This window comes from Caretta caretta, chromosome 7 (genome assembly GCF_965140235.1).
Source record: "Caretta caretta isolate rCarCar2 chromosome 7, rCarCar1.hap1, whole genome shotgun sequence".
Classification (NCBI taxonomy): Eukaryota; Metazoa; Chordata; order Testudines; family Cheloniidae; genus Caretta; species Caretta caretta.
The window spans coordinates 91,881,399-91,905,762 of record NC_134212.1 but is presented as its reverse complement, the minus strand read 5'-3'; the positions used below and the strand labels follow the sequence as shown (position 1 = coordinate 91,905,762).

The following is a 24,364-nucleotide window of genomic DNA, read 5'->3' as shown; positions in this document are numbered from 1 at the left end:
CACTCTGTCTCTGCGCTACTGCTGCTCTGCCTCCAGCTCCCTGGGCTGCTTCTCTGGCCCCTCTGGCTCTGGTTGCTACAGCTCTGCGCCCAGGACAGGTCTGCTCTGCAGGCTGCTTCTGTAACTCTGCTCCCAGCACTGACCTGCTTCCTGAGCTGCTTTTCGGGCCCCTCTAGCTCTGGTTGCTGCAGCTCTGCTCCCAGGGCAAGTCTGCTCTCTCTGGGCTGTGCCTCTAGCTTTGGGGCTGCAGCTCTGTTCCCAGAACAGGGTCTGCTCTCTCTGGGCTGCTTTTCTGGTCCCTCTGGATCTGACACAACTCTACTCCACAGCTCAGTTTGGCCCCACTCTGTCTGACCCAGCCAATTCCAGCTCACACAGAGGACGGGACCTCCCTGGGCTCCTGACTCCCTGATTAGCCTGCCCGCCCTGTCATTCAGGCTGACCTGGAGCATTGGCCTCTCCCAATTGTTCCTGGGGGCTGTCAGTCTCAGGGTCCTGATTCCCCATCGACCCTTCCCCCTTTTTAGTACTGGGAGCTAGCAACTAAAATACCCCCACTGAATGTTAGTAAGGGGGCAACACTCCCCTTACAAGAGCACATTTCAGGGAAATGTCTTACATCAACCAATTACATTTTACTCTCCTTCCTGGCCCCACACCCTGGGGAGTAAATTAAGTAGTTAAGTTTGTTTTGCTTTATGTAAATTGCGGTAGATTTAGAGTTCCTAGGAAAGCAAGGTCAAAGAGGTGAGGTTTGAATTTTGACTGCAAAGTGGCCAGGTCTGTGGTCATTCTTAATCTGTGGGAGTGAATTTCATAGTCTTGGGCAGGCTGCTGAGAAAATCCTGTCTCCTGTGCACATGCTTCAGGCAGGCGCAGTACCAAGGCTCCTGAGGAGCAGAGCTGTGGAGGTTGTTTGAGGTCTCAAGGGCGAGGCAGTTCTTCAGTATCCTGGGTCCAGCTCACTCAACCTTTTGGAAATAAGGAGCTAGGCCTGAAACTTGACTCTGTGTTTGAAACTTGAAATCAGTGTTGTAGTGAGGGCTCACCTTTTTGCTTGGATTGCCTACTTGCTTTGGGGTGCAGAATCTGTCTAGGGGAGGCAGAAATTTATCCCAGAATAGCTACAGTTGACAGATATGTCTCAATATATCTATTGTGCCATTGACTGAGCCATTAAAAAAGACACCAAGGAGAGCCACACATATGCTTAATCACCGTCAGCAATTAAACAGTGAGGGTGGAACGCAGTAAACTCCAGGCCCTTAACAAATGAATAACTGATAACCGAGAGGTCCAAACTGCCTTTCATTACTACTCTTTCGCAGTTGTATGCCAGCTCACCGTCCACCAGTTTCTCTTTCTGAGTGGCATTCCCATCCTTCAGTGGGGGGAGAGCTAGCAACAGGAAATCAGGGTGGGATTCCTATTACCTCTCTAAACTAATCAGGGATGAGGGGAGGACTGGCTCATTCATAGCAATGCTGCTGCTGCTATGTAGAGGAATGGCTGCACATTTAATAGGGAGCCTATAGGGCATGTGGCATTCAGGAATGATGTCCACTTGGTAGTCAGTGGGGCTGAATTGTTTGTTCCAGCACTTCATGCAGGAGGTGCTACTTTTTCAAGGCTTGTGTATTCAAGGCAAGATATAGTATATTGCAATAATTAACTTTGGGGGTAACAAAGTCATTTATGACAGAGTGGATTATTGTCAGAAAGAAAAGCACAGAGTCTCTTAGCTAGAGGTACATAATGAATGTATTTTATGCCCTTCATATTATCGGAGAATCCAGTGTCAGTGAGGAATCTAGAGGAGCCCTTTGAGTGTGGACTAGCTTGACAGTTTGGAGACAGCTATCCTTGACTGAAGGAAGTACCATGGTGGCAGCAAAGTGTTTTCCCCACCCACATTCTTCTCACTTGGGTTTATCTTCAGCCAGCTCCTCCTCATCAATGTGCTGCTGGTGGTTGTGACTGCATATGATGTGAAGGATAAATGAAATTGAGATTTTAGTGACATTTCACTTGTCCATTTTACTGCCTCCTAACCAGAGTGTAGGAAGAGGCCAATGAGCCAAAGAAGAATGGAAGCATGAAATCAACTTGTGGTAGGATTGGGAGTAGCACAAGGGTTTGAATTAAACAGCCTGAAGCAGAGGAAATCTGGAGGAGAGAGACCTTGGAGCAAATATTATTGGCGAGCATAGGCCTCAGCTCAAGGAAGTGGGGGAGGGAAGTGTCCTGAAGAGTGTGGGGGGATATAGAGCACAAAAAATGATCAGGAGAGGGAGAGAACCTGCTACAAAACCCAAGGAGGCAATGTTTAGGGATCTGGTTCTAGAAAACATAAGCTGCCTGCATGGGTTTTTAAATTCACATCTTGTGGAATGAAATAATAGACAGTGTTTTAAATAAGAAATCTAAAAGGCATTCTCCAAAGATTTCTTTATGTGCATGAACTGCCTATTTTGACCATGTGCACCTCACATGCATCAATTTTTTAAAAATATTCATTTAATGTAAAAAATAGTTTTTTTTTAGAAATATAAATTGTTATACTTTGGCATCATTTGTCAAATTGAGACTTTCATTGGTCACATTAAGAGGGTGCTAGAATCACTCAGTTTTGGTCCAAGCATGCTGCTGGTTAATTTATTAATAAATGTTAATCCTTGGCACAGAACACGGATTCAATTATCTTTCTTTTTTAATTTGTCTTACTGTATTTTTGTCTTCCTCTTCCATATCAGTGTTATAATCAGGCTTGGCAGAATTCAGTTTTTTTAATATAATTTTGTGGATGTTTATATCACTATTTATTTTTAAGCATTTTTAATTTTTATATAATTGCATTTTTACAGTTGTACTAAATTATGGGTTTTAAGCATCTTATTTTTATTTTTGTCTATTTAAATTTTCACAGTTGTGGGAAATTATGAGGGTGGTCAGACAATTATGTAATGACAATAGATGTTGAGATTCAAAAAGTTAAACTTTATAACCATTATAACACAAATTGTCCACACCACGTGTCAAAATGTATAAAGTAAATACCCTTAAAGCAGACTCTAGTAAGATCTCAAGCAGCATTTTTCTTACTTTTCTCATCTGTAAATTTAAATGATCAATGAGAATATTTTTGTCAGTTTGTGTGTATATGGTGAAATCAGTGTCTACATACATGTACCAATAAAAATGTAATCCTCCCAAGCCTAGTTATAATTTATAAATATACCAGCATCGTCTTAACACTACAATTGTTTTACTAGGTCTTGCAAATACAGTTTCTTCCTTTCAACAGCTCCAGATTCTCTGCTCTAGAGATTTCTCCTCAATTTATAAACCACAGATGTCTTCAGTATCTCTGGGGTAAGGGAAACTATTAAAGGCGGTTTGCAAGTTAGTACAGAAATAACACTTTTCTGGCTGCAGGGATTTTAATTTCTCAAAATAGAATACATATAATAATCAAGATGTAATAGCTGAAACCAAAGCGGCCTCATTTGGAAGGTCACAATTAAAAACCAAACCAAACAACCCCCTCTCCCCCAGTGCTATTCTGATTTCAAATGTAGCTCTCCTCCCACACCCCTCAATTTATAAATCTCATCTGAATGAAAACAGTTTGTCATATTCAATAACTGAAAAGTAAGCTTCAGAGGATATCACTCATTTTACTCCAAAAGTTACTTATGTTCCATACAAATTTGGTGTCCCCTCATTTTTATTGTTGAGAATTATTTGCTTGAGAAACAAAGAATAAGTAAATTGAGGTTATAGAAAGGGTTATTTACTGTAGAGCAGGGGTGGGCAAACTTTTTGGCCCAACGGCCACATCAGGGTTGCGAAACTGTATGGAGGGCCGGGTAGGGAAGGCTGTGCCTCCCCAAACAGCCTGGCCCCCGCCCTCCCACTTTCCGCCCCCTGACTGACCCCCTCAGAACCCCCGACACATCCAACCCCCCCTGCTCCTTGTCCCCTGACCTTCCCCTCCTGGGACCCCCCCTAACTCCACCCCAGGACCCCCCCCCATCCAACCCCCCCCTGCTCCCTGTCCCCTGACAGCCCCGACCCCTGTCCACACTCCCACCCCTGACAGCCCCCCCCAGGACTCCCACACCTATCCAACCCCCCCTGCTCCCCGACTCCTGACTGCCCCACTGAACCTCCACCCCATCCAACCACCCCCTGCTCTCTGTACCCTGACTGCCCCCCAGGACCCCCTGCCCCTTATCCAACCCCCCATCCCTGCCCCCCACCCCTTTACCACGCTGCTCAGAGCAGCAGGAGCTTGCAGCCTCACTGGAGACAGCCACATCGCCTGCATGGGGGAGGGGGGACAGCAGGTGCTAGCCTCCCTGGCCGGGAGCTCAGGGGCCGGGCAGGATGGTCCCGCGGGCCGTAGTTTGCCCACCTCTGCTCTAGAGGAATGAATCCTATGGGATTTTAAGTATCCTGTATGAATAATTTTTGTGTTCCTAATTTTTGGCTCTTCAATACACATTGTATCTGCTTACATTTTGGACTTGGGAGGTTGAGAAGTACAAACTGAAATAATAAAAAATGACTAACCTCTGTGCAAAAAAAAAGTCAGCTAGTCAAATTATATATTGTGAATACTTTATTTGATTAATTTAGTTCTTTTTTGTGTTTGCAAGTTATCTGTAGTCAGGTTTTTATTTTTGCTAATTTGCTTACTGATAACTATTTTATTGAAAACCTCCTACTAAAACTTGTTCAAAAACATTCAAAGGCACACATGGAAGTTCAGAGTTCAACTCCTGTGGCTTGTTGTGAAGCTGGCTGAGTATTTATTATTCATCATTCAATCTTCATGCCATGTGATGATTCATTTAAGTCTCATGATATTTCCCTGCTCGGGTGATATAAAGGCTTGTCGACAGCAGTGCATTAATCCAAACCAGCTCGGGTGTAAATTCTGTTGTGCATTTGTCTGTCATGCACCAACTGGACCACATGTACCAACTGTCATGCACCGACTGGACCAAGTTCCCTAATGCACATTAATATCGTCCCATTTCAAACAGTACTACACTAACACTCTCTAGGTAAATTTTAGCATGAGCCAGCATGGGTCTACATGGACCAGTTAGTGCATGACATACTGGTGTGAATAATAATTTACTGGTGTGGACTAATGCACCATGTAGACAAGCCCTAAGATTTATAAAATGGAGGAGTTACTTTCTGAAATCTTGTATGATTTGCAAACAGGTCATGATCTTTGTAAATTTGTTTGCTATTTGTAATTGTTTAAATGTTTGTGCAAATAAAAAAAAAAGATTTTCAAAGTGGCCATGAGAGCATGTGTAATGCAAATACGCTCACGGCAAGAGCTAGTCGGAAAGCACTGGGGTCCCTGGTCCTGGGGCAGTCTGCATGGTGGGGCTGCCCTTGTAGACCCTGAGAGCCTCAGCTGCTGCTGACTGAATTGGCATTCTTGTCCATTGAACTATTGCCATTAGCAGTCGTGAAATTGACAATGTCAATTTCAGTCAGCAGCAGCCTGTCTGGGAGGCTTATTTCATTAAGGAAATACCAGCTGTTGGTTTTCCAAAACAATTTTTTTTCAGAAATTCCAGTTTTTGAGAAATTTTGAGAAATGTCAAAATTTCTCGTAAACTAGAAATCTCAAATTTTGGCCAGATCTACTCATGAATATTTATTCACATTCTATTTGTGATATATTTTTGTGTACTCTGACCATTTTTTCCTCATAAAACTTTCTTAGGGCTTGTCTACATGAACATCCAGTTTGTGGCAAGCTAGGGTGTAAATCTATCCCTCACAGGCCTGCTGTGCACTAACTGTCCACATGGACCATGCTGACATGCACAAACAGTTCTGTATTGCACTTTGATCTACTCTACTTTGAAACCAGAATAAATCAAAATGCTCTAAGGCAGTGTTTTTCAAACTGGGGACCTTCAGGGTACTCCAGGGGGTCCACGGGCCCTGCTGATCAACTCCTCCCCCTTTGGAGGCTCAGTAGGGCTAAGGCAGGCTCCCTGTCTGCCCTGGATCCGCTCTGTGTTGCTCCCGGAAGCAGCCGGCATGTCCCTGCAGCCCCTATGTCTCCGCACACTGCCCCCACTCCAAGAGACAACTCCGCAGCTCCCATTGGGCGGAGGGTGGTGTCTGTGGGCAGGGGCAGTGTGTGGAGACCCCCTGACCCCTCCGCCTAGGAGTCACTCCAAGAGAGATGTGTCGGTCCCTTTCGGAGCTGCCCGAGGTAAGCACCACACCCCTCATCCCTTCCTGCACCCCAATCCTCTGCCCCAGCCCAGAGCCCACACCGAAACTCCCTCTCAGAACATGCACCTCACGCCCCCTCCCGCACCCAAACTCCCTCCCAGATCTCGCACCCTGCACCCCCTCCTATACCCCAACCCTCTGCCCCAGCCTGGTGAAAGTGAGTGAGGGTGGGGGACACTGAGCGAGGGAGGGAGGAGGGATGGAGTGAGCAGGGGCCAGGAAGAGGTGGGGCCAGGATGGGGCCTTGAGGGAAAGGGTGGAGTGGGGGCAGGGCCTGGGACTGAGCGGGGAGGGCTTGGGGGTCCCTGAAAAATTTTAAATCAAAACGGAGGTCCTCGGGTTGCTGAAGTTTGAGAACTGCTGCTCTAAAGAACTGTCAGTTAATTAATAAATTTTGGTGTAGACAAGACCTTACTTTCATTTTCATGCATTTAAAAAAAGGCTAGGAAATTACAGCACCACTTCTCAAGAATATTTTTGAATATTTTGGCTATTTTCATCCACCTCTATTCATTGTCATGGAAATGAATTTTAAGTGATGCAAATCCCTTTTAAGGTTTATGCATTGAAACCACGCCACGTTATGTCAGTGTTTACCCTTAACCACTAGTCTTGTGCATTGAGTAAACTTAATTTGAACTCTTATAAACATTTCATTATTAGTGTACATAAAAGTAGAGGAACAATTCTGTAGAAAAGCCATTTAGCTAACTGTCTTAGTTAGTACAAAGAAAAGGAGTACTTGTGTCACCTTAGAGACTAACAAATTTATTTGAGCATAGCTAATTTGTTAGTCTCTAAGGTGCCACAAGTACTCCTTTTCTTTTTGCGAATACAGACTAACACGGCTGCTACTCTGAAACCTTAGTTAGTACAGTAACTCCTCGCTTAACATTGTAGTTATGTTTCTGAAAAATGCTACTTTAAGCAAAACGATGTTAAGCGAATCCAATTTCCCCAGAAGAATTAATGTAAATAGGGGGGTTAGGTTCCAGGGAAATTTTTTTCACCAGACAAAAGACTATATTTCCATATATACACACACACACACACACATACATAGTATAAGTTTTAAACAAACAATTTAATACTGTGCACAGCAATGATGATTGTGAAGCTTAGTTGAGGTGGTGGAGTCAGAGGGTGGAAGAGGATGGGATATTTCCCAGGGAATGCCTTACTGCTAAATGATGAACTAGCACTCGGCTGAGCCCTCAAGGGTTAACACATTGTTGTTAATGTAGCCTGACACTCTAAAAGGCAGGAGGAATGGAGGGAGGGGAGACAGCATGGCAGAGAGAGACAGAGACGCGCCCCCTGTGTGTGAGAGAGAGACTCGCATTGCCCCTTTAAGTACGCTGATGCCACTCTAAGTACATTGCCTTTTTAAGTAGATCAGCAAGTTGAGACTGCAGTTGCTGCCAGCAAGCTGCCTCCGTCCTGAGTCCTATCATGTCCATCCTTCCCTTCCCTCTCCCTGCTCTGTGGAGATAAGGTTGGGGGGGCAGGAGCGGGGGGATGGGGACACCCTGACATTAGCACCCTTCTTTCCCCCCCTCTGCACAGCAAGCAGGAGGTTCCCAGGAGCAGCTCCAAGGCAGAGGGCAGGGATAAGGGATAAGGGATAAGGGCAGTTATAAGGGAGTATTGCGCAACTTTAAATAAGCATGTTCCCTAATTGATCAGCAACGTTACAATGAAACAACGTTAACCGGGACAACTTTAAGTGAGGAGTTACTGTATTGTGGTAAGTCATTTTAACCATTACAGACCACACTTTCAAAATGTGGCTTCCATTTGCATGTGCAACTTTGGAGCATTATCACTTGTGCATGCACATAGTAGAATTTATGTACATAAAACAGTGTTCATTAAGCTTTCCACTTTTTGTATGTAAATTGTAAATTGAACGTAAATAGGATTTGTGGGTGTATATTTATTTGTATGCAGCAGCGTTCAAAGAATTTTCACATAAATGTTTAAAGTACATAGAAACCTCTTCAACCACATTACACGTTTGTGTCAGGAGACTGGGTCGTAGGTGGTTATGTCTAGTGGCTGGCGCCCAAATGCCAGAGCCAGAGGTCAAGACAGGGCCAGAATCAGGGCCGAAGGTCAGAACTGGAGTCAAGAGTCTGAATGTCAGAGCCGGGGTCAAGACAGAGTCGGAGTCAGAGCTAGGAGTCCGAGCCAGATTACCAGGAATCAGGGAAGGCAGAGCAGGGCTGGTTCTGAGGCAGGTGCAAGGCTGGGACAGGACTGGAACAAGGCCGGGTGCAGTGTAGGACGTGGGCTGGTGCTGTGGAGGAGCAGGGCTTGGCAAGAGATGAACACAGGGAGGCAGAGAGTTCCTGGGCCTGTGCGTTGAGCAACTAGCAAGCTGCTGCTGTTGCTGAGTTTAAGAACCAGCCTGCTAATTTCCTCAGCCAATCACGCAGGGCGATCCATCAAACAGCCTCCCTGGCTCTTTAGGCCAGCTGCAGGGCCTTACTCCTGACAATTTGCCTCTGCATGCCCAACCAAATAACTTTGCTTGATGTTGCAATTCTCAGACATAAAATCAAAGGAATTTTGCCTGCAGGATCAGACCTTTTTTTTGGAGCAGTTCAGTTCTAATTTAGTTTTTATCTTTTCATACCAAAAGCTGAGCCACGTGGCTGAAGCAGTGCCTGTGTAAAAGTTCCGAGAGGTATATGGTTAGAGAGGAGCAAAGAATGCATTTTTCGGTTGGGGGACCAAACTCCCAAATAAAAATAAATCTGATTTTATTCCAACCAGAATCAATCTTTTTGAAATTTGTTGTCTAATAAAAAAATTTGGAAAAAAATGTTTAAAATTGACCAAAGCGATTGGATTACCTCACAACAACTTTTTTCAAGTTTTTCATTTCAATTTGACAGTTTTGGGGTATTTTTCACCTTTTTGTGTTTTTTCTTTTTTAATTGGCCAAATTTGAAGACGAAATACTGATTTGAATTAAAATGTTTAGAAATGAAGAAGTCTGAGCAAAATGTTTTAAGGTGGTTGAAACTGGGAATGTTTTGACTTTTTTGAAAAAAAATTATATGAAAAATATATATATATTTTTTACCAGAACTATTTGTTGAATTCACTCCAAATTCACAAATAGTTTTGGAGCCCGCCCAAAAGTGCATTTTTGGTTGAAATTTCTAGTTGCCAAAAATAACTGCTCAGCCATTCTGAACAGAGTGGGTTAGAACCAGCTGAACTAATCCTGAACATCATGGGTTAGAGTGGAATTAAACGTAAGTGTGGGACCCAGAACTGAAAGCACAGGGACATTTCTAGATGGGGCACAGGAAGGATCTCATAGCTTGCCTGACTGCACTTGCCATAAGGGTAGGGAAACACCAAAGTTTTTGGAATTATGTGAAAAATTCCTTTTGTTGCCTCACCTATGGGAAGCGAGGGGATGAAAGGTAACACAAACTCCCCTCCCCTCCTCCAAAAAGCTCAAGATTAAGTATACCTAGGCCATCCCTGACAGTTGTCAGAACTATATCTGTCCTGTCTTGCTAGTGATCAGCCTGACACCCCTGCCACAGGGCGGCCAACCTGATGGATTTTCCTAATGGACTGCAGGTTTTCAGATCCTCTTATGGGGCTACAGGAAGAATCCCCTGAGTGGTTCCTCCTTTCCAGTTCCCTGCACTGCCTCCCTCCCAGGGCAGAGTGGGGGAGGAGCCAAAGGAACTCCCTCTTGCCCCCCCCCCCAGGCCTTGGGAGGGGGACAATTAGAAACTCCTGGATGCCACCCCCACCCAACCTCCTGCAGCACCAGAAAGGGAGTGAGGAGCAGAGCGGCTGTAGAAGGAGCAGAACCCAAGCTCATCACAGAGAGGAGCAGCAGCAGCAGAATCTGAAGCGGTGTTTGTGGGGCATAACTGGTGTTGGAGTGTGTGCCATGTGTGTAGCAGATTAAGTCATTGCGGGTGGTGGGTGTCCACAAACCTTATTTGTCCAAACCACCATTTACACTGAGCCACATTATTGTGACCTCTACTCAGTAGCAATTACTCCAGGGAAAAGCATGCTAGGAAAGGAAACTAATCAAAGAGCATTTTGACACTGTAATGTCTTCCCCAGGAAGTTGCACTCAGTTGTGGGACTTTCAGGAACAATTCGAAACAATACTGAGAACCAGTTTGGCTAGATGTTGCATGGCATAGTCAATCTATTTTTCCAGATTCATTCAGTCCATGTATAATTCCTTTGTTTATTCCTGTAATTAAATTTTAAAAAAAGTAATTATGCAAAGGTGGATAGAATTACTATAAAAAATGTAACCCACAAATTCAAAAGGTACACTTACTTTCTGCACAGAGGAGAGAACAGCCTAGTTCAGTCAATACACTTATTTCTAATGGAGAGTTTGATCCAACTCCTAAAGAAGTCAGTGGGAATCTGTAAAACAGTGGTCTGCACCCTTGAGGGTCAGAGGCCTAGAGAGGGCCAGCCTGTCCAATTAGCCCTGCCTCACGCACCTGGGGTGGGACTTATCTGACTGATTAAGGGCTGCAAGATCTGGGAGAGACCTTAAGCAAGCAGGGGGAGAAACTGCAGAGCTCTGCAGGCAGTGGAGAAGCCTGGGCCCTTACAGCAGACGCAGGGGTTGCTAGAGGAAGCTGAGTTAGTAAGACAGCCAGGGTGGACTGGAAAGAAGCTGCTGAAAATCTCTGTTTAGAGAGGTTTCAGAGTAGCAGCCGTGTTAGTCTGTATTCGCAAAAAGAAAAGGAGTACTTGTGGCACCTTAGAGACTAACCAATTTATTTGAGCATAAGCTCTCTATGGTGCCATAAGTACTCCTTTTCTTTCTGTTTAGAGAGGCAGCACAGCTGGCAAGGGAGACTGATCCTGTTTTAGCTCCCTGAAGACTGGCTTTACCAGGCCTAGAGACTTTTACTTTGGGACTTTGAAGTTCTGAGTAGTCCTAACTTGGGCTCTGAGGTAAGAGCCTTTAAGCTATTATTTGTGTGCTCTTTTGAGTAGATGTCATAAGAGACCCATGTGGCTGTTAATTAGAGAATGTTTGGCGTCTCTTTGCAGGCTGTTAGAGTGAACCCCTTACCTCTTTGAGGGGGAAACTGAGACAGGCTGCAGCAGGGACATTTAGAAGGGGGTGCTATAGAACAGGCATTTCTTGTTTACAGAACATTTACAGAGTCTTTCCACTGACTTTGACTTTAACAGGAGTTGGGTTGGATCCTAATTTAACATGATTTCAGCATTCCAATGTAAAGCTAAGATCCAACAGAAAACTGAACTGATGTCAGTGCATCTCTTACATGTACATCTTTTGTGAGTCATGTCAAGCCTCTGACAATTGACGTGTGTAACTCATAAAACAGCAGAGCCCTGCTTAAAACTACAATATTGGTCCAACGAAGCTGGCATTGTTACTGCTATAGTTCTTCTTTGCATAATGCTTGATATAATTAGGGAATATATCTGCTGTAAAAACATAAGCACAATTTCTGATAATGTTTTACCTTCTTGTGAACAAGTAGCCATAGACAACACTTGGCTTCCAAAAAGTAAAATATTGTGCTAATTAGACCTTCACATATTGATAGTTCTTGGCTGATGATTGGACCATTAGTCTTTCGAATTTAGTTTATCTAAACATAGACTTAATAAATCTGAAGGTGCTGGTAACTCAGGGTCATATTCAGATTCCATCTGTTTTTGACTGAGCAATGATCCATTTGACCTTAGAAGGTGATTCTCAAGTGATGGCCACTGGAAAAAATGATGTGATTGTGGTGGAGGATTCCACAGATTCCCCCCAGCTTTTCCTTTGTTAGTTTCAGTTCCGTGAAATTATATTAACACATGGGGCAACTTCCTATGTGTTGTGAAATGTCACAGTATGTCATTTAAATGTATGTGCTAAAAGTCTGTCTGCAAAACTTTTGTAAGGTAAGACGGTCAGAAATACCCTATCATGGTGGGTGGACACTTTTCACAAAGTGAGCACTCTGATCAGTCCTCATCCTCAAAGAAACCTGCCCACCACTTTCAAAAGATGAGCCTTTGAGGCTCAATTCATTACTCTGCTAGATGCTAAAAATCATGAACTGATCAGAGATGCTAGTTTTATGACTTATTGCAACGATCTGTAATCGCTAAGCCTTTTTTTGTCTTATGACTGCTGAGGATTTAACAGGTTACTCTATCTTGACTGGTCCCTTACGATATGTGCTAATTACTTATGCTAAACCATCTGTTCCACCTTGCATTTTGCTATGGTCTGCTTTCCCAAACCTGAAAAAGAGCACTGTTTGGCTCGAAAGCTTGTCTCTCTCAGCCACAGAAGTTGGTTCAATAGAAGGTATTACCTCACCCGCCTTTTCTCTCTCATATCCTGGGACTGACATGGCTATAACTACACTGTATGCTTTGATTCAGATGTCAGATCCAAATGGGATCCAGCCTTCCGCTGTTTCAGATAAAATCAAAATGATGCATTCTATGTACTCATTGAAACCTGTCTAATTAAAGATGGTGGATGACACAGAGAAACCCCCTTTGTGTGGATGGAAAAACCCAGAACAATCCTCTTTAGTTGTGTATTATGTCTGATTATGCAAGTAGCTGTATCCAGTGCAGTGATTGAGTCCTATGTGCCTATCCCACTGAAGGAACCAGAGCAAGTACAAAAGTACTCTTAGTGGAACACAGGAATAATATTGCATTCACTATAGCAAAAACTACTTCAGTAGTAGTGGGCTGATTATTACCACTTCCCCAAAATAGGACCAAACATGTCCTTGGGAGATTTGATTTTTCTGAGAGATCTGGTTCTGCACCACTCCCTGTAATTAGTAGAATGCAGAGAGTTGCAGGTCTGTAGGTTTAGAAACTTTTGATCACCTGCAACGAATAATTCCAAGGGCATGATCTGGAAGTCAATGGCTCTCTTGGCACATGTAGGAAATGGACTCTTAGCCTTTTATTATAATAGCAGATACACTCTCACATCTCTCTCCCCCTAAACCTGTTCCTAGTTTGTGAACCAAACATTTTCTGAGACTTACGCAATTCAGTTAAGAGGCCTGCCTCCAGCCCTTAGGCTCATTGAAACAAAGGGAAGAATGGATCTGTAGAATTTATTCATCGGAGTGCACTGCAGTATGACAAAACTCTAGAGATCCTTTTATACAGGTGGATCAGCAGAAGCCAATGATATGTTCGTGAACCTCAGTCTGAGGGGAGAAGCCCTTGTGGGTCTGACAACTCAGTTTATCAGATATAGTCACAAATTAGTCTTGCAACAAACCATCTAGAAAAGGATCTATGACTCTGTAATATACACATACGTTTGATCTGTCACAAGGCTACTCTGAGTATGTCTGCCAGTTGAGCTGTCAGGTGTGATTCACGTAGATGTATCTGTACTACATCTCCTCAACTAGTGGCTAGTAGTGTGTCCACACCGGCATGGAGTAGCTGCTTGAGTACATAGCCAGGACATTAGGTGGGATTGTTCTTGGGGGAGGCTAGCCTGAATGGCCATCCATGGTGCTATGGACACATTGCTGTTTTTAGGCACTAGCTCAAGCAGAGCTCCTTCTGCAGGAGGGACTGGGCTCCAAAGGTACAGTACTCAAGAACATTAGGGGTGGTAGAGAGTGGATTGCTACCTAAATGGTCTGAGGAGGAGTGAACCTGCTACCTTCATGAAATCAAGCACTAAACTAAGGAAGGTGAGCTATTCTCTCATCCCCTGAGTGTAAGACCTTAACAGTAGGAGCAGCAGTCTCCAGCTGCTCTTTTCTACCATGCCTCCCTCCTGTGATATTCCCCAGGGTACTGTCTGCATTGATGGACAGCTGTGTTCCTTCAATTCACCAACAGTGGGTGCCTCTTACCCTGCTTTGCTGTAAGAGCAACCACTCCTAGTCTGCTCACACACAGCCTCCGGCATGTAAATCACTCTCCGCTATAGTGAATAAGTGCTGTAGTCAACCACTCATGAATTACAATGCAGCGTAATACCAGCAGGCTCCCAGTCCTAGCCTTTCTTCCAGAAATGTGCATCTTGTACTGCCCACCACCCTTCTAGGCAACACACACTCCTATGAAAAGTCTGTCATTTCATTATCTCAAATGAAATTCCCCAAACACATACTGGTTTAGAAAAAAACAGTTTAACTACAGAAAGATAAATTTTGTGATTACAAGTAATGAGGCATGAAAGTCAAAATTGGTTACAACGAATTAAAAGGTAAAGTGTAAATTAATACCTAATTTAACAAGCTAAGCCCTGGTCTACACTAGGACTTTAGGTCGAATTTAGCAGTGTTAAATCAGTGTAAACCTGCACCCGTCCACACAATGAAGCCCTTTATTTCGACTTAAAGGACTCTTAAAATCGATTTCCTTACTCCACCCCTGACAAGTGGATTAGCGCTTAAATTGGCCTTGCCGGGTCGAATTTGGGGTACTGTGGACACAATTCGACGGTATTGGCCTCCGGGAGCTATCCCAGAGTGCTCCATTGTGACTGCTCTGGACAGAACTCTCAACTCAGATGCACTGGCCAGGTAGACAGGAAAAGAACTGCGAACTTTTGAATCTCATTTCCTGTTTGGCCAGCGTGGCAAGCTGCAGGTGACCATGCAGAGCTCATCAGCAGAGCTGACCATGATGGAGTCCCAGAATCGCAAAAGAGCTCTAGCATGGACTGAACGGGAGGTACGGGATCTGATCGCTGTATGGGGAGAGGAATCCGTGCTATCAGAACTCCGTTCCAGTTTTCGAAATGCCAAAACCTTTGTCAAAATCTCCCAGGGCATGAAGGACAGAGGCCATAACAGGGACCCAAACCAGTGCCGTGTGAAACTTAAGGAGCTGAGGCAAGCCTACCAGAAAACCAGAGAGGCGAATGGCCGCTCTGGGTCAGAGCCCCAAACATGCCGCTTCTATGATGAGCTGCATGCCATTTTAGGGGGTTCAGCCGCCACTACCCCAGCCGTGTTGTTTGACTCCTTCAATGGAGATGGAGGCAACACGGAAGCAGGTTTTGGGGATGAAGATGATGATGATGAGGTTGTAGATGGTTCACAGCAAGCAAGTGGAGAAACCGGTTTTCCCGACAGCCAGGAACTGTTTCTCACCCTGGACTTGGAGCCAGTACCCCCCGAACCCAGCCAAGGCTGCCTCCTGGAGCCGGCAGGAGGAGAAGGGACCTCCGGTGAGTGTACCTTTTAAAATACTATACATGGTTTAAAAGCAAGCATGTAAAAGGATTACTTTGCCCTGGCATTCGCGACTCTCCTGGATGTACTCCCAAAGCCTTTGCAAAAGGTTTCTGGGGAGGGCAGCCTTATTGCGTCCTTCATGGTAGGACACTTTACCACTCCAGGCCAGTAACACTTACTTGGGAATCATTATACAACAAAGCATTGCAGTGTATGTTTGCTGGCGTTCAAACAACATCCGTTCTTTATGTGTTATCCTCAGGAGAGTGAGATACCATTCATGGTCACCTGGTTGAAATAGGGTGCTTTTCTTCAGGGGACACTCAGAGGAGCCCGTTCCTGCTGGGCTGTTTGCCTGTGGCTGAACAGAAATGTTCCCCGCTGTTAGCCACGGGGAGGGGGGAGGGGGTAGCCACGCGGTGGGGGGAGGTAAAATGTGACCTTGTAACGAAAGCACATGTGCTATGTATGTAATGTTAACAGCAAGGTTTACCCTGAAAGAGTGTAGTCACTGTTTTATAAAATGTGTCTTTTTAAATACCGCTGTCCCATTTTTTTCCTCCACCAGCTGCATGTGTTTCAATGATCACAGGATCTTCTCCTTCCCAGAGGCTAGTGAAGATTAGAAAGAAAAAAAACCGCACTCGTGATGAAATGTTGTCTGAGCTCATGCTGTCCTCCCACACTGACAGAGCACAGACAAATGCGTGGAGGCAAATAACGTCAGAGTGCAGGAAAGCACAAAATGACCGAGAGGAGAGGTGGCGGGCTGAAGAGAGTAAGTGGCGGGCTGAAGACAGGGCTGAAGCTCAAATGTGGCGGCAGCGTGATGAGAGGAGGCAGGCTTCAATGCTGAGGCTGCTGGAGGATCAAACCAATATGCTCCAGTGTATGGTTGAGCTGCAGCAAAGGCAGCTGGAGCACAGACTGCCACTGCAGCCCCTCTGTAACCAACCGCCCTCCTCCCCAAGTTCCATAGCCTCCTCACCCAGACGCCCAAGAACGCAGTGGGGGGGCCACTGGCCAACCAGCCACTCTGCCACAGAGGATTGCCCAAAAAACAGAAGGCTGGCATTCAATAAATTTTAAAGTTGTAAACTTTTAAAGTGCTGTGTGGCATTTTCCTTCCCTCCTCCTGGGCTACCTTGGTAGTCATCCCCCTATTTGTGTGTAAATGAATGAATAAAGAATGCATGAATGTGAAGCAACAATGACTTTATTGCCTCTGCAAGCGGTGATCGAAGGGAGGAGGGGAGGGTGGTTAGCTTACAGGGAAGTAGAGTGAACGAAGGGGCGGGGGGTTTCATCAAGGAGAAACAAAGAGAACTTTCACATCGTAGCCTGGCCAGTCATGAAACTGGTTTTCAAAGCTTTTCTGATGCGCACCACGCCCTCCTGTGCTCTTCAAACCACCCTGGTGTCTGGCTGCGCATAACCAGCAGCCAGACGATTTGCCTCAACCTCCCACCCCGCCATAAACGTCTCCGCCTTACTCTCACAGATATTGTGGAGCACACAGCAAGCAATAATAACAGTGGGAATATTGGTTTCGCTGAGGTCTAAGCGAGTCAGTAAACTGCGCCAGCGCGCCTTTAAACGTCCAAATGCACATTCTACCACCATTCTGCACTTGCTCAGCCTGTAGTTGAACAGCTCCTGACTACTGTTCAGGCTGCCTGTGTATGGCTTCATGAGCCATGGCATTAAGGGGTAGGCTGGGTCCCCAAGGATACATATAGGCATTTCATCGTCCCCAACAGTTATTTTCTGGTCTGGGAATAAAGTCCCTTCCTGCAACTTTTGAAACAGACCAAAGTTCCTGAAGATGCGAGCGTCATGTACCTTTCCCAGCCATCCCACGTTGATGTTGGTGAAACGTCCCTTGTGATCCACCAGAGCTTGCAGCACTATCGAAAAGTACCCCTTGCGGTTTATGTACTCGCCGGCTTGGTGCTCTGGTGCCAAGATAGGGATATGGGTTCCGTCTATGGCCCCACCTCAGTTAGGGAATCCCATTGCAGCAAAGCCATCCACTATGACCTGCACATTTCCCAGGGTCACTACCCTTCATATCAGCAGATCTTTGATTGCATGGGCTACTTGCATCACAGCAGCCCCCACAGTAGATTTGCCTACTCCAAATTGATCCCCAACTGACCGGTAGCTGTCTGGCATTGCAAGCTTCCACAGGGCTATTGCCACTCGCTTCTCAACTGTGAGGGCTGCTCTCATCTTGGTATTCATGCGCTTCAGGGCAGGGGAAAGCAAGTCACAAAGTTCCATGAAAGTGCCCTTACGCATGCGAAAGTTTCGCAGACACTGGGAATCGTCCCAGACCTGCAACACTGTGCCGTCCCACCAGTCTGTGCTTGTTTCCCGAGCCCAGAATCGGCGTTCCACAGCATGAACCTGCCCCATTAGCACCATGATGCATGCATTGGCAGGGCCCAGGCTTTCAGAGAAATCTGTGTCCATGTCCTGGTCACTCACATGACCGCGCTGACGTCGCCTCCTCGCCCAGTATCGCTCTGCCAGGTTCTGGTGCTGCATATACTGCTGGATAATGCGTGTGGTGTTTAATGTGCTCCTAATTGCCAAAGTGAGCTGAGCGGCCTCCATGTTTCCCTTGGTATGGCATCCACACAGAAAAAAGGCGCGGAACGATTGTCTGCCGTTGCTCTGACGGAGGGAGGGGCGACTGACGACACGGCTTACAGGGTTGGCTTCAGGGAGCTAAAATCAACAAAGGGGGTGGCATTACATCCAGGAGTATTTCAGGCAGGACTTCACAGAGGGTTCCAATAAGAAATGATGCACCTAAGTTATCGTTCTTATTGGAACAAGTAGATTAGTCTGGCCTCTGATTGATACATGGCTAGATTTACCTCGCTGCAGCTTCTCAGTGAGTGACTGCAGTGTGACCTAGAGGAATGAGTCCCCTAGATGGGGGAGGGGAGGGAAGCAAATGAGTACAAAACAAATCTGGTCTGTTTCTTGTTTTGATCCATTCCATCTATCTTTTACATCTTTGGCTGGCAGCAGACGGTGCAGAAGGACTGCATGCCATCCACATCTCATGGCTGCTTGGCAGAAGATGGTACAATACGACTGCTAGCCATCCTCATCTCTTGCCTGTCCGGCAGAAGATGGTACAGTACGACTGCTAGCAATCCGTATCTCCTGCCTGCTCACCATAAGATGGTTCAATAGGACTGACTGCAGGACTAAAGAGAATGACCTGGTCAAGTCACTCCAAATTTAGTCCCTGCGCCCATGTCTGCCCAGGCGCTCCTGGCCGACGTGGCCAGGAGCACCTCGGACATGATGATGACGGCTACCAGTCGTATTGCACCGTCTGCTGCCACAAGGCAATGGGTTGCTGCTACTGTGTAGCAATGCAGTACCACGTCTGCCAGCACCCAGGAGACATACGGTGACGGTTACCTGAGCGGGCTCCATGCTTGCCGTGGTATGGCGTCTGCACAGGTAACTCAGGAAAAAAGGCGCGAAACGATTGTCTGCCCTTGCTTTCACGGAGGGAGGGAGGGAACGGGGGCCTGACGATATGTACCCAGAACCACCCGCGACAATGTTTTAGCCCCATCAGGCATTGGGATCTCAACCCAGAATTCCAATGGGCAGCGGAGACTGCGGGAACTCTGGGATAGCCACCCACAGTGCAACGCTCTGGAAGTCGACTCTAGCCTCGGTACTGTGGAAGCACTCTGCCGAGTTTATGCACTTAATGCACTTAGAGCATTTTCTGTGGGGACACACACACTCGAATATATAAAACCAATTTCTAAAAAAACGACTTCTATAAATTCGACCTAATTCCGTAGTGTAGACATACCCTAAGTGAATTCAAAGCAAAGGTTTCTCTCACCACTTGCTGTAGCAAACTTACTGACTGAACTCCTTTCAGAGAGGATCTCTCCCCAGTCTTTCTTTGTTCTTTAAGTGTTGTTGAGGCCATGAGTAGAGATGAAGGGAGAGAGATGATTTGGGGCCTCTGTTCCTCATTTTTATCCTTTTCCTCTTCTTTGAGAATCCTCTCCAGCTGATGGTCTATTTCATTTTGTTGACACCTGGCTGAGGTGATGTCACTTTGCCTTTTGTCTCTGAGGAACTGGTTTGTGCCTGCTTTTCTAAACTTGGAGCATGTCACAGCAATGTCCTAGTAGAATTTTATAACTTTACATACAATCTTGTCACACATTTTACCAGGACAATAATGATCAACAAATGAGTTTTCAAATGATACTTCAAAGGCATACTTTTTACAAAATTTAGCAGTCTTGTAAAAAGGGTGAACATAAGGGTACAGACTGTCACATCCTACTGCTAGCAAAAGACATTGACTCAAGAAGAGAACACCTCCAATAAGCAAAAATGGCCTGTCTTGGCTGTACGGGGACCATCCTAGTCTCTTCATATGATGCTCCTATGCTACACAGTAGAGCCCCAAAAGGAACCGGAGGAGGATTACTTATAATCAGCTCTTCCTGGGGGGTGGGAAGAGGGAGCCAGAGGGTGAAAGGGCTTGAGGGTACCCCACAGGAAGGAATTCCCAAGTGCGCCTTTCTGGGTCAAAAGGATATTTTGCACTTGGATGGTGACAGTAACGATGCTGGTGAACTGTACCATAGAATCTCTATAGATAGAAATTCCACACTTGAATAATAAGAGTATAGCAGTAGGAATATACCGTTGACCACCTGACCAGCATGGTGATGTTTGTGAAATGCTCAGGGAGATTAGACAAACTACAAAAACAAACCCAATGATGATGGGGGATTTCAACTGTCTATATTAACTAGGTACATGTCACCTCAGGATAGGAAACAGAGAAAATTTCTAGACACCATTAAAGACTGCTTCTTGCAGCAGACAGTCCTGGAACCCACAAGGGTAGAGGCAATTCTGGATTTTGTCCTAAGGGGCGCACAGGATCTGGTCCATGAGCTGAATATAGTTGAACTGATCAGTAAAAGGGACCATAACTTAATTACATTAACATCCTGGGGCGGCCAGGGTACCCATGAAACCCATTACAGTAACATTTAACTTCCAAAAGGGGGAACTACACAAAGATGAGGATGCAAGTTTAATGGAAAGTAAAAGGAATAGATACAAGAGTGAAATGCCTGCAACCTGTGTGGAAACTACTTTAAACCATCATAATAGAGGCTTCTACTGAATGTAGGACGACTGGACATCCCGTTTTTAATGGGACAGTCCTGTATTTTAGCCGCCTTCCAGATGTCCTGACTTTTTGTTAAATATGAGTGAATTGTCCCGCATTTTCTGGGATCGCAGCACAGAGGCGGCAGTGGAGGGAAGCAAGCGGCCGTGCCCCCATCTTCTCTCCCCAGTGTCTTTCCGCACTGGTCTCCTGGGCTGCCTCCTGGAGCGGCAGCTGCAGCAGTACTGGGGATGGGCAACGAGAGCACGCCCAGACAGGAGCAGCCGGGGCTCCGCCGCTCCCGCAGCCGCTCCTGCCCTGCCGCCCCCTGTGCTTCCCAGGAAGCAACCCCGCCGCGCCACCATCAGACTCCCGCCTTGCCCGGGTGAGTAGCCAGGGGAGGGCGTGCCCCCTCCTCCTCCGGGCACCTACTGTGCCCGCTGCCTGGCGCTTGGGACGGCCTGTGGGGATGCGGGTCCCTGATCCCCCAAGTGGAGGGGCTCCGCTGGCCCCCTGGCAGGGGGAGCAGTCTGCAGGAAGCATTTCACCTCGCTGCCGACCCCCCCACCGGATGTGGGACCTAGTGTGGCACGGAGGAAAGGGGAGGACTTGCAATGCCAGCCCCGCACTGGAGGGAGGGCTAGGAAAAGCTGCTCAGGCTGGCTGGCCTTTGGGTGGCCCCTGGGTGGGCATGTGGCGGGGGGCCTTGGACCACCAGCCCCGTGGGCGGTGGGAGGATCGTGGGCGGGCGGTGTGGGGGACTCGGAGGGCCAACCCTGCGTGTGGGCGGGCAGCTGCGGGGCTCAGACCAGGATGCGGAGGCTGTGGGCTGGCTCGGGCAGGCCCCAGTGGGGAGGGGGACCTCAGGCTGGTCCTGCATGGGCGGGAGGCAGGGAGGGCTCGGGCAGCCCTGCGTGGGGGGTGGGGGGAAGGGCTTGGGCCGGCATAGTGGTGTCCCATTTTCCTTTTGGGAAAACATGGTCACCCTAACTAAATGTATACCCCAATTAAAAAAAACAACAGCACAGCAGTAAGAGGACCAAAAAATGCTACCATGGCTAAACAAACAGAGTAAAAGGTGGTTAGAGGCAAAGAGACATCCTTTAAAAATTGGAGGTCAAATCCTACTGAGGAAAATAGGACTATAAACTCTGGCAAGTCAAGTATAAAAATATAATTAGGTAGGCCAAAATTTTTTTTGAAGAGCAATTAGTTTTTGTTGCCTTTGCTAACAGCAAACTTTTTTTTCCCAGTGTGTCAGAAACAGGAAGGCTGCCAAATAATGAGTGGTTTCAGAGTAGCAGCCTAGCTTGTATTTGCAAAAAGAAAAGGAGTACTTGTGGCACCTTAGAGACTAACCAAAGTAGTATACAGGCCCTACCATCAATCAAACCCTAACCCCGCCCCTTGACCCCTAGCCCCACCCACCAGAAGTCCCGCCCTCATGAGTTATTACTTCCAGGGTCAAGGCTGCCACGTGACCGGAAGCAAGGTGTGTCATGTGACACCCACCCCACCCCTTGACCCTTAACCCCACCCCTTGACCTCTGCCCCCTCCACTGGAAGTTCCGCCCCATGGGGTATTACTTCCAGGGTCAAGGCTGCCGCGTGGCCAGAAGCAAGGTATGTCATGTGACCCCCTCTAACAACTCCTCCCACAGCCCTCTACCAATCAGGATGGGTTTTGCCCCTGTAGGACTTCCTCCAAGAGGAGCTTTGACCAATCAGGGCGAGTTCTAGGGCGGGGTGTCCTCTCCGGAAGTGGGTCTTGTGACCCCTCTAACAACTCCTCCCCCCCACCCTCTACCAATCAGGATGGGTTTTGCCCCTGTAGGACCGCCCAGAGAGGAGATTTGACCAGCCATTGATGGATACCCCGGAACCTGAAACCCAGCCGCTTGTGGGGCCCCGCGATGAGCGTGATGGCCTCTTGTTGTCCACCCCCCTGGAGGAGGAAGGTGATCGCAGCTCGGGGAAGTCACTAGTGGACAAGATGAACGCTCAGGTAAATGAATGCTTAAGAAGTGACGGTCGGGGTGGGGTGTAACGGGGCTAGGAACCAGGGATTGTGTAAATCAAAAACCAAGCAGTGGGGTGCTTATGCTGTTTCTTTTTTGAAAAATATCTCTCAACAGCTCGATGATGCCTTTCTAGAGGACCCGGAGATGCTGGACAGCGTTGCACCAAGCAGCGAAGATGAACCGGGCCCACCTTGGTTTTGCTCAACGCCGATACAAAATGTTGAAGAGGACTCCGAGGATGACGGCTATGAGGAGTTTAGGAGGAGGCTTGGCATGGAACTGACTGAGCCAGTGCCACATCATGAGCATAAAAAAGTCATGCGGACTATTGTACGCGTTGCTGTTTATTCTGTTATTAATCACTGTCTTAGGGAAAAGCTTTTTGAAGATTGTGAGGGCTGTGTCATAGATGCACCAGGCCAGCGGCACCATGACTGCGTGACTTGGACTTCAGCGGATATAAACTGCAAGCTCCAGGGCCTGTGTGCTGAGCTGTGTTTGGAAAGCTTCTTAAACACTGTTATTGCCGTAGGTTATGCTATGCAATGTCTGTGCCTAACCCAAGAACATTTAGCACAAGGGGTGACCTTGATAAATGCTGTGCAATTCAGTGGAGACCCTGACCACGTTTTAAAGAAAATGACCAAACCGGAAGATGCCTGCTTACAGCGTTATATTGACCGTCTGGTCCGCACAAAAAGTTACAGAACCCTGCTTAAGAAAAAGGCTATTTGTAAGAAATCTAAAAGGATTAAGTTAGAAAATGGTGAGGGGCCAAACATGCGATATAAAACTTGGTAGCTGTAAATTTTAAAAAAAATCTATTGAAAAGGGCTTTGTGACTATCTGTATTTCTGTTAAAAGGTCTCTGGCCCTTAAGGGAGCTTAAAGTCTTTTTTTTCTTTCTTTCTTTTTTTAATGGAGCATCTTGGTTTGTTTTCAAGGAGCTGTATGTCTTTTAAATAAAAAAAATTGTTTGTGAGAACCTAGCTCTTGTGTCTTTTGTGTAAGAGAGACCCATTTACAGCAAAAAAAAAAAAAAAAGCTGAAATGTATGTTGTGGGAGGGGGAAAAATATCCTAAAAATGTGTTTACAATAAAACAAACAGGGATGGTTCAGACATGTGGTTGAGTACAATAGAGCTGACTTATTCTGTTGAACTGAACGGGTTTAATCACGCCCCTCACTGAATAGCCAGGGGTGACTGTGATTACTCACCCTTGTTGCCATAGGGTTAATTTTGATGGGGGTGCACCCATAGTAAGGGAGGTGGGTGGGTGAGGATGGTGAGTTCTGATTAATATGAAATGAAATAAAACCTCAGGAGTTTGCAGATGCTATTGGGCAGTTTAAATATAACCCCTGGAGTTGGTGGAATGCTATAGGCCAGTTTAAATATGGCCCAGGAGTTGGTTGAAGGCCACGGGGCACTTTTTTCTAGAAATCACCCCCCGCCCCACCAAACTTTAAGCATGAAAGAAACATGTTTTTAGAAACAAAACAAGCCCCAAGATATTCATTGATATCTGCAAAGGGCCCCTCACTTGAAATGGTTACTGTAAGAAGGCCCTACGGGGGAGGGAGAGGGGAGTATTTGAATTTAAAAAAGAAAAAAAAGAAAAGCAGCCCAATTGTGCAGAAAACTTATTCCCCA

At 46.3% G+C, this 24,364-nt stretch overlaps 1 protein-coding gene across 3 annotated transcripts in view; it reads left to right on the top strand.

Annotated features, from left to right (window-relative positions):
* The window catches only part of CH25H (cholesterol 25-hydroxylase), a 79,010-nt gene extending 55,076 nt beyond the window's left edge, over positions 1-23,934 (top strand). For all 3 annotated transcript variants that reach the window (XM_075130948.1, XM_075130947.1, XM_048857193.2), the window contains 2 exons: positions 22,523-22,693; positions 22,824-23,934. In XM_075130948.1, the coding sequence (XP_074987049.1) occupies positions 22,556-22,693; positions 22,824-23,510 (825 nt within the window). In that variant the 5' untranslated portion in view covers positions 22,523-22,555 and the 3' untranslated portion in view covers positions 23,511-23,934. The remainder of the gene's footprint in view (positions 1-22,522; positions 22,694-22,823) is intronic.
* Positions 23,935-24,364: the final 430 nt, after the last annotated feature.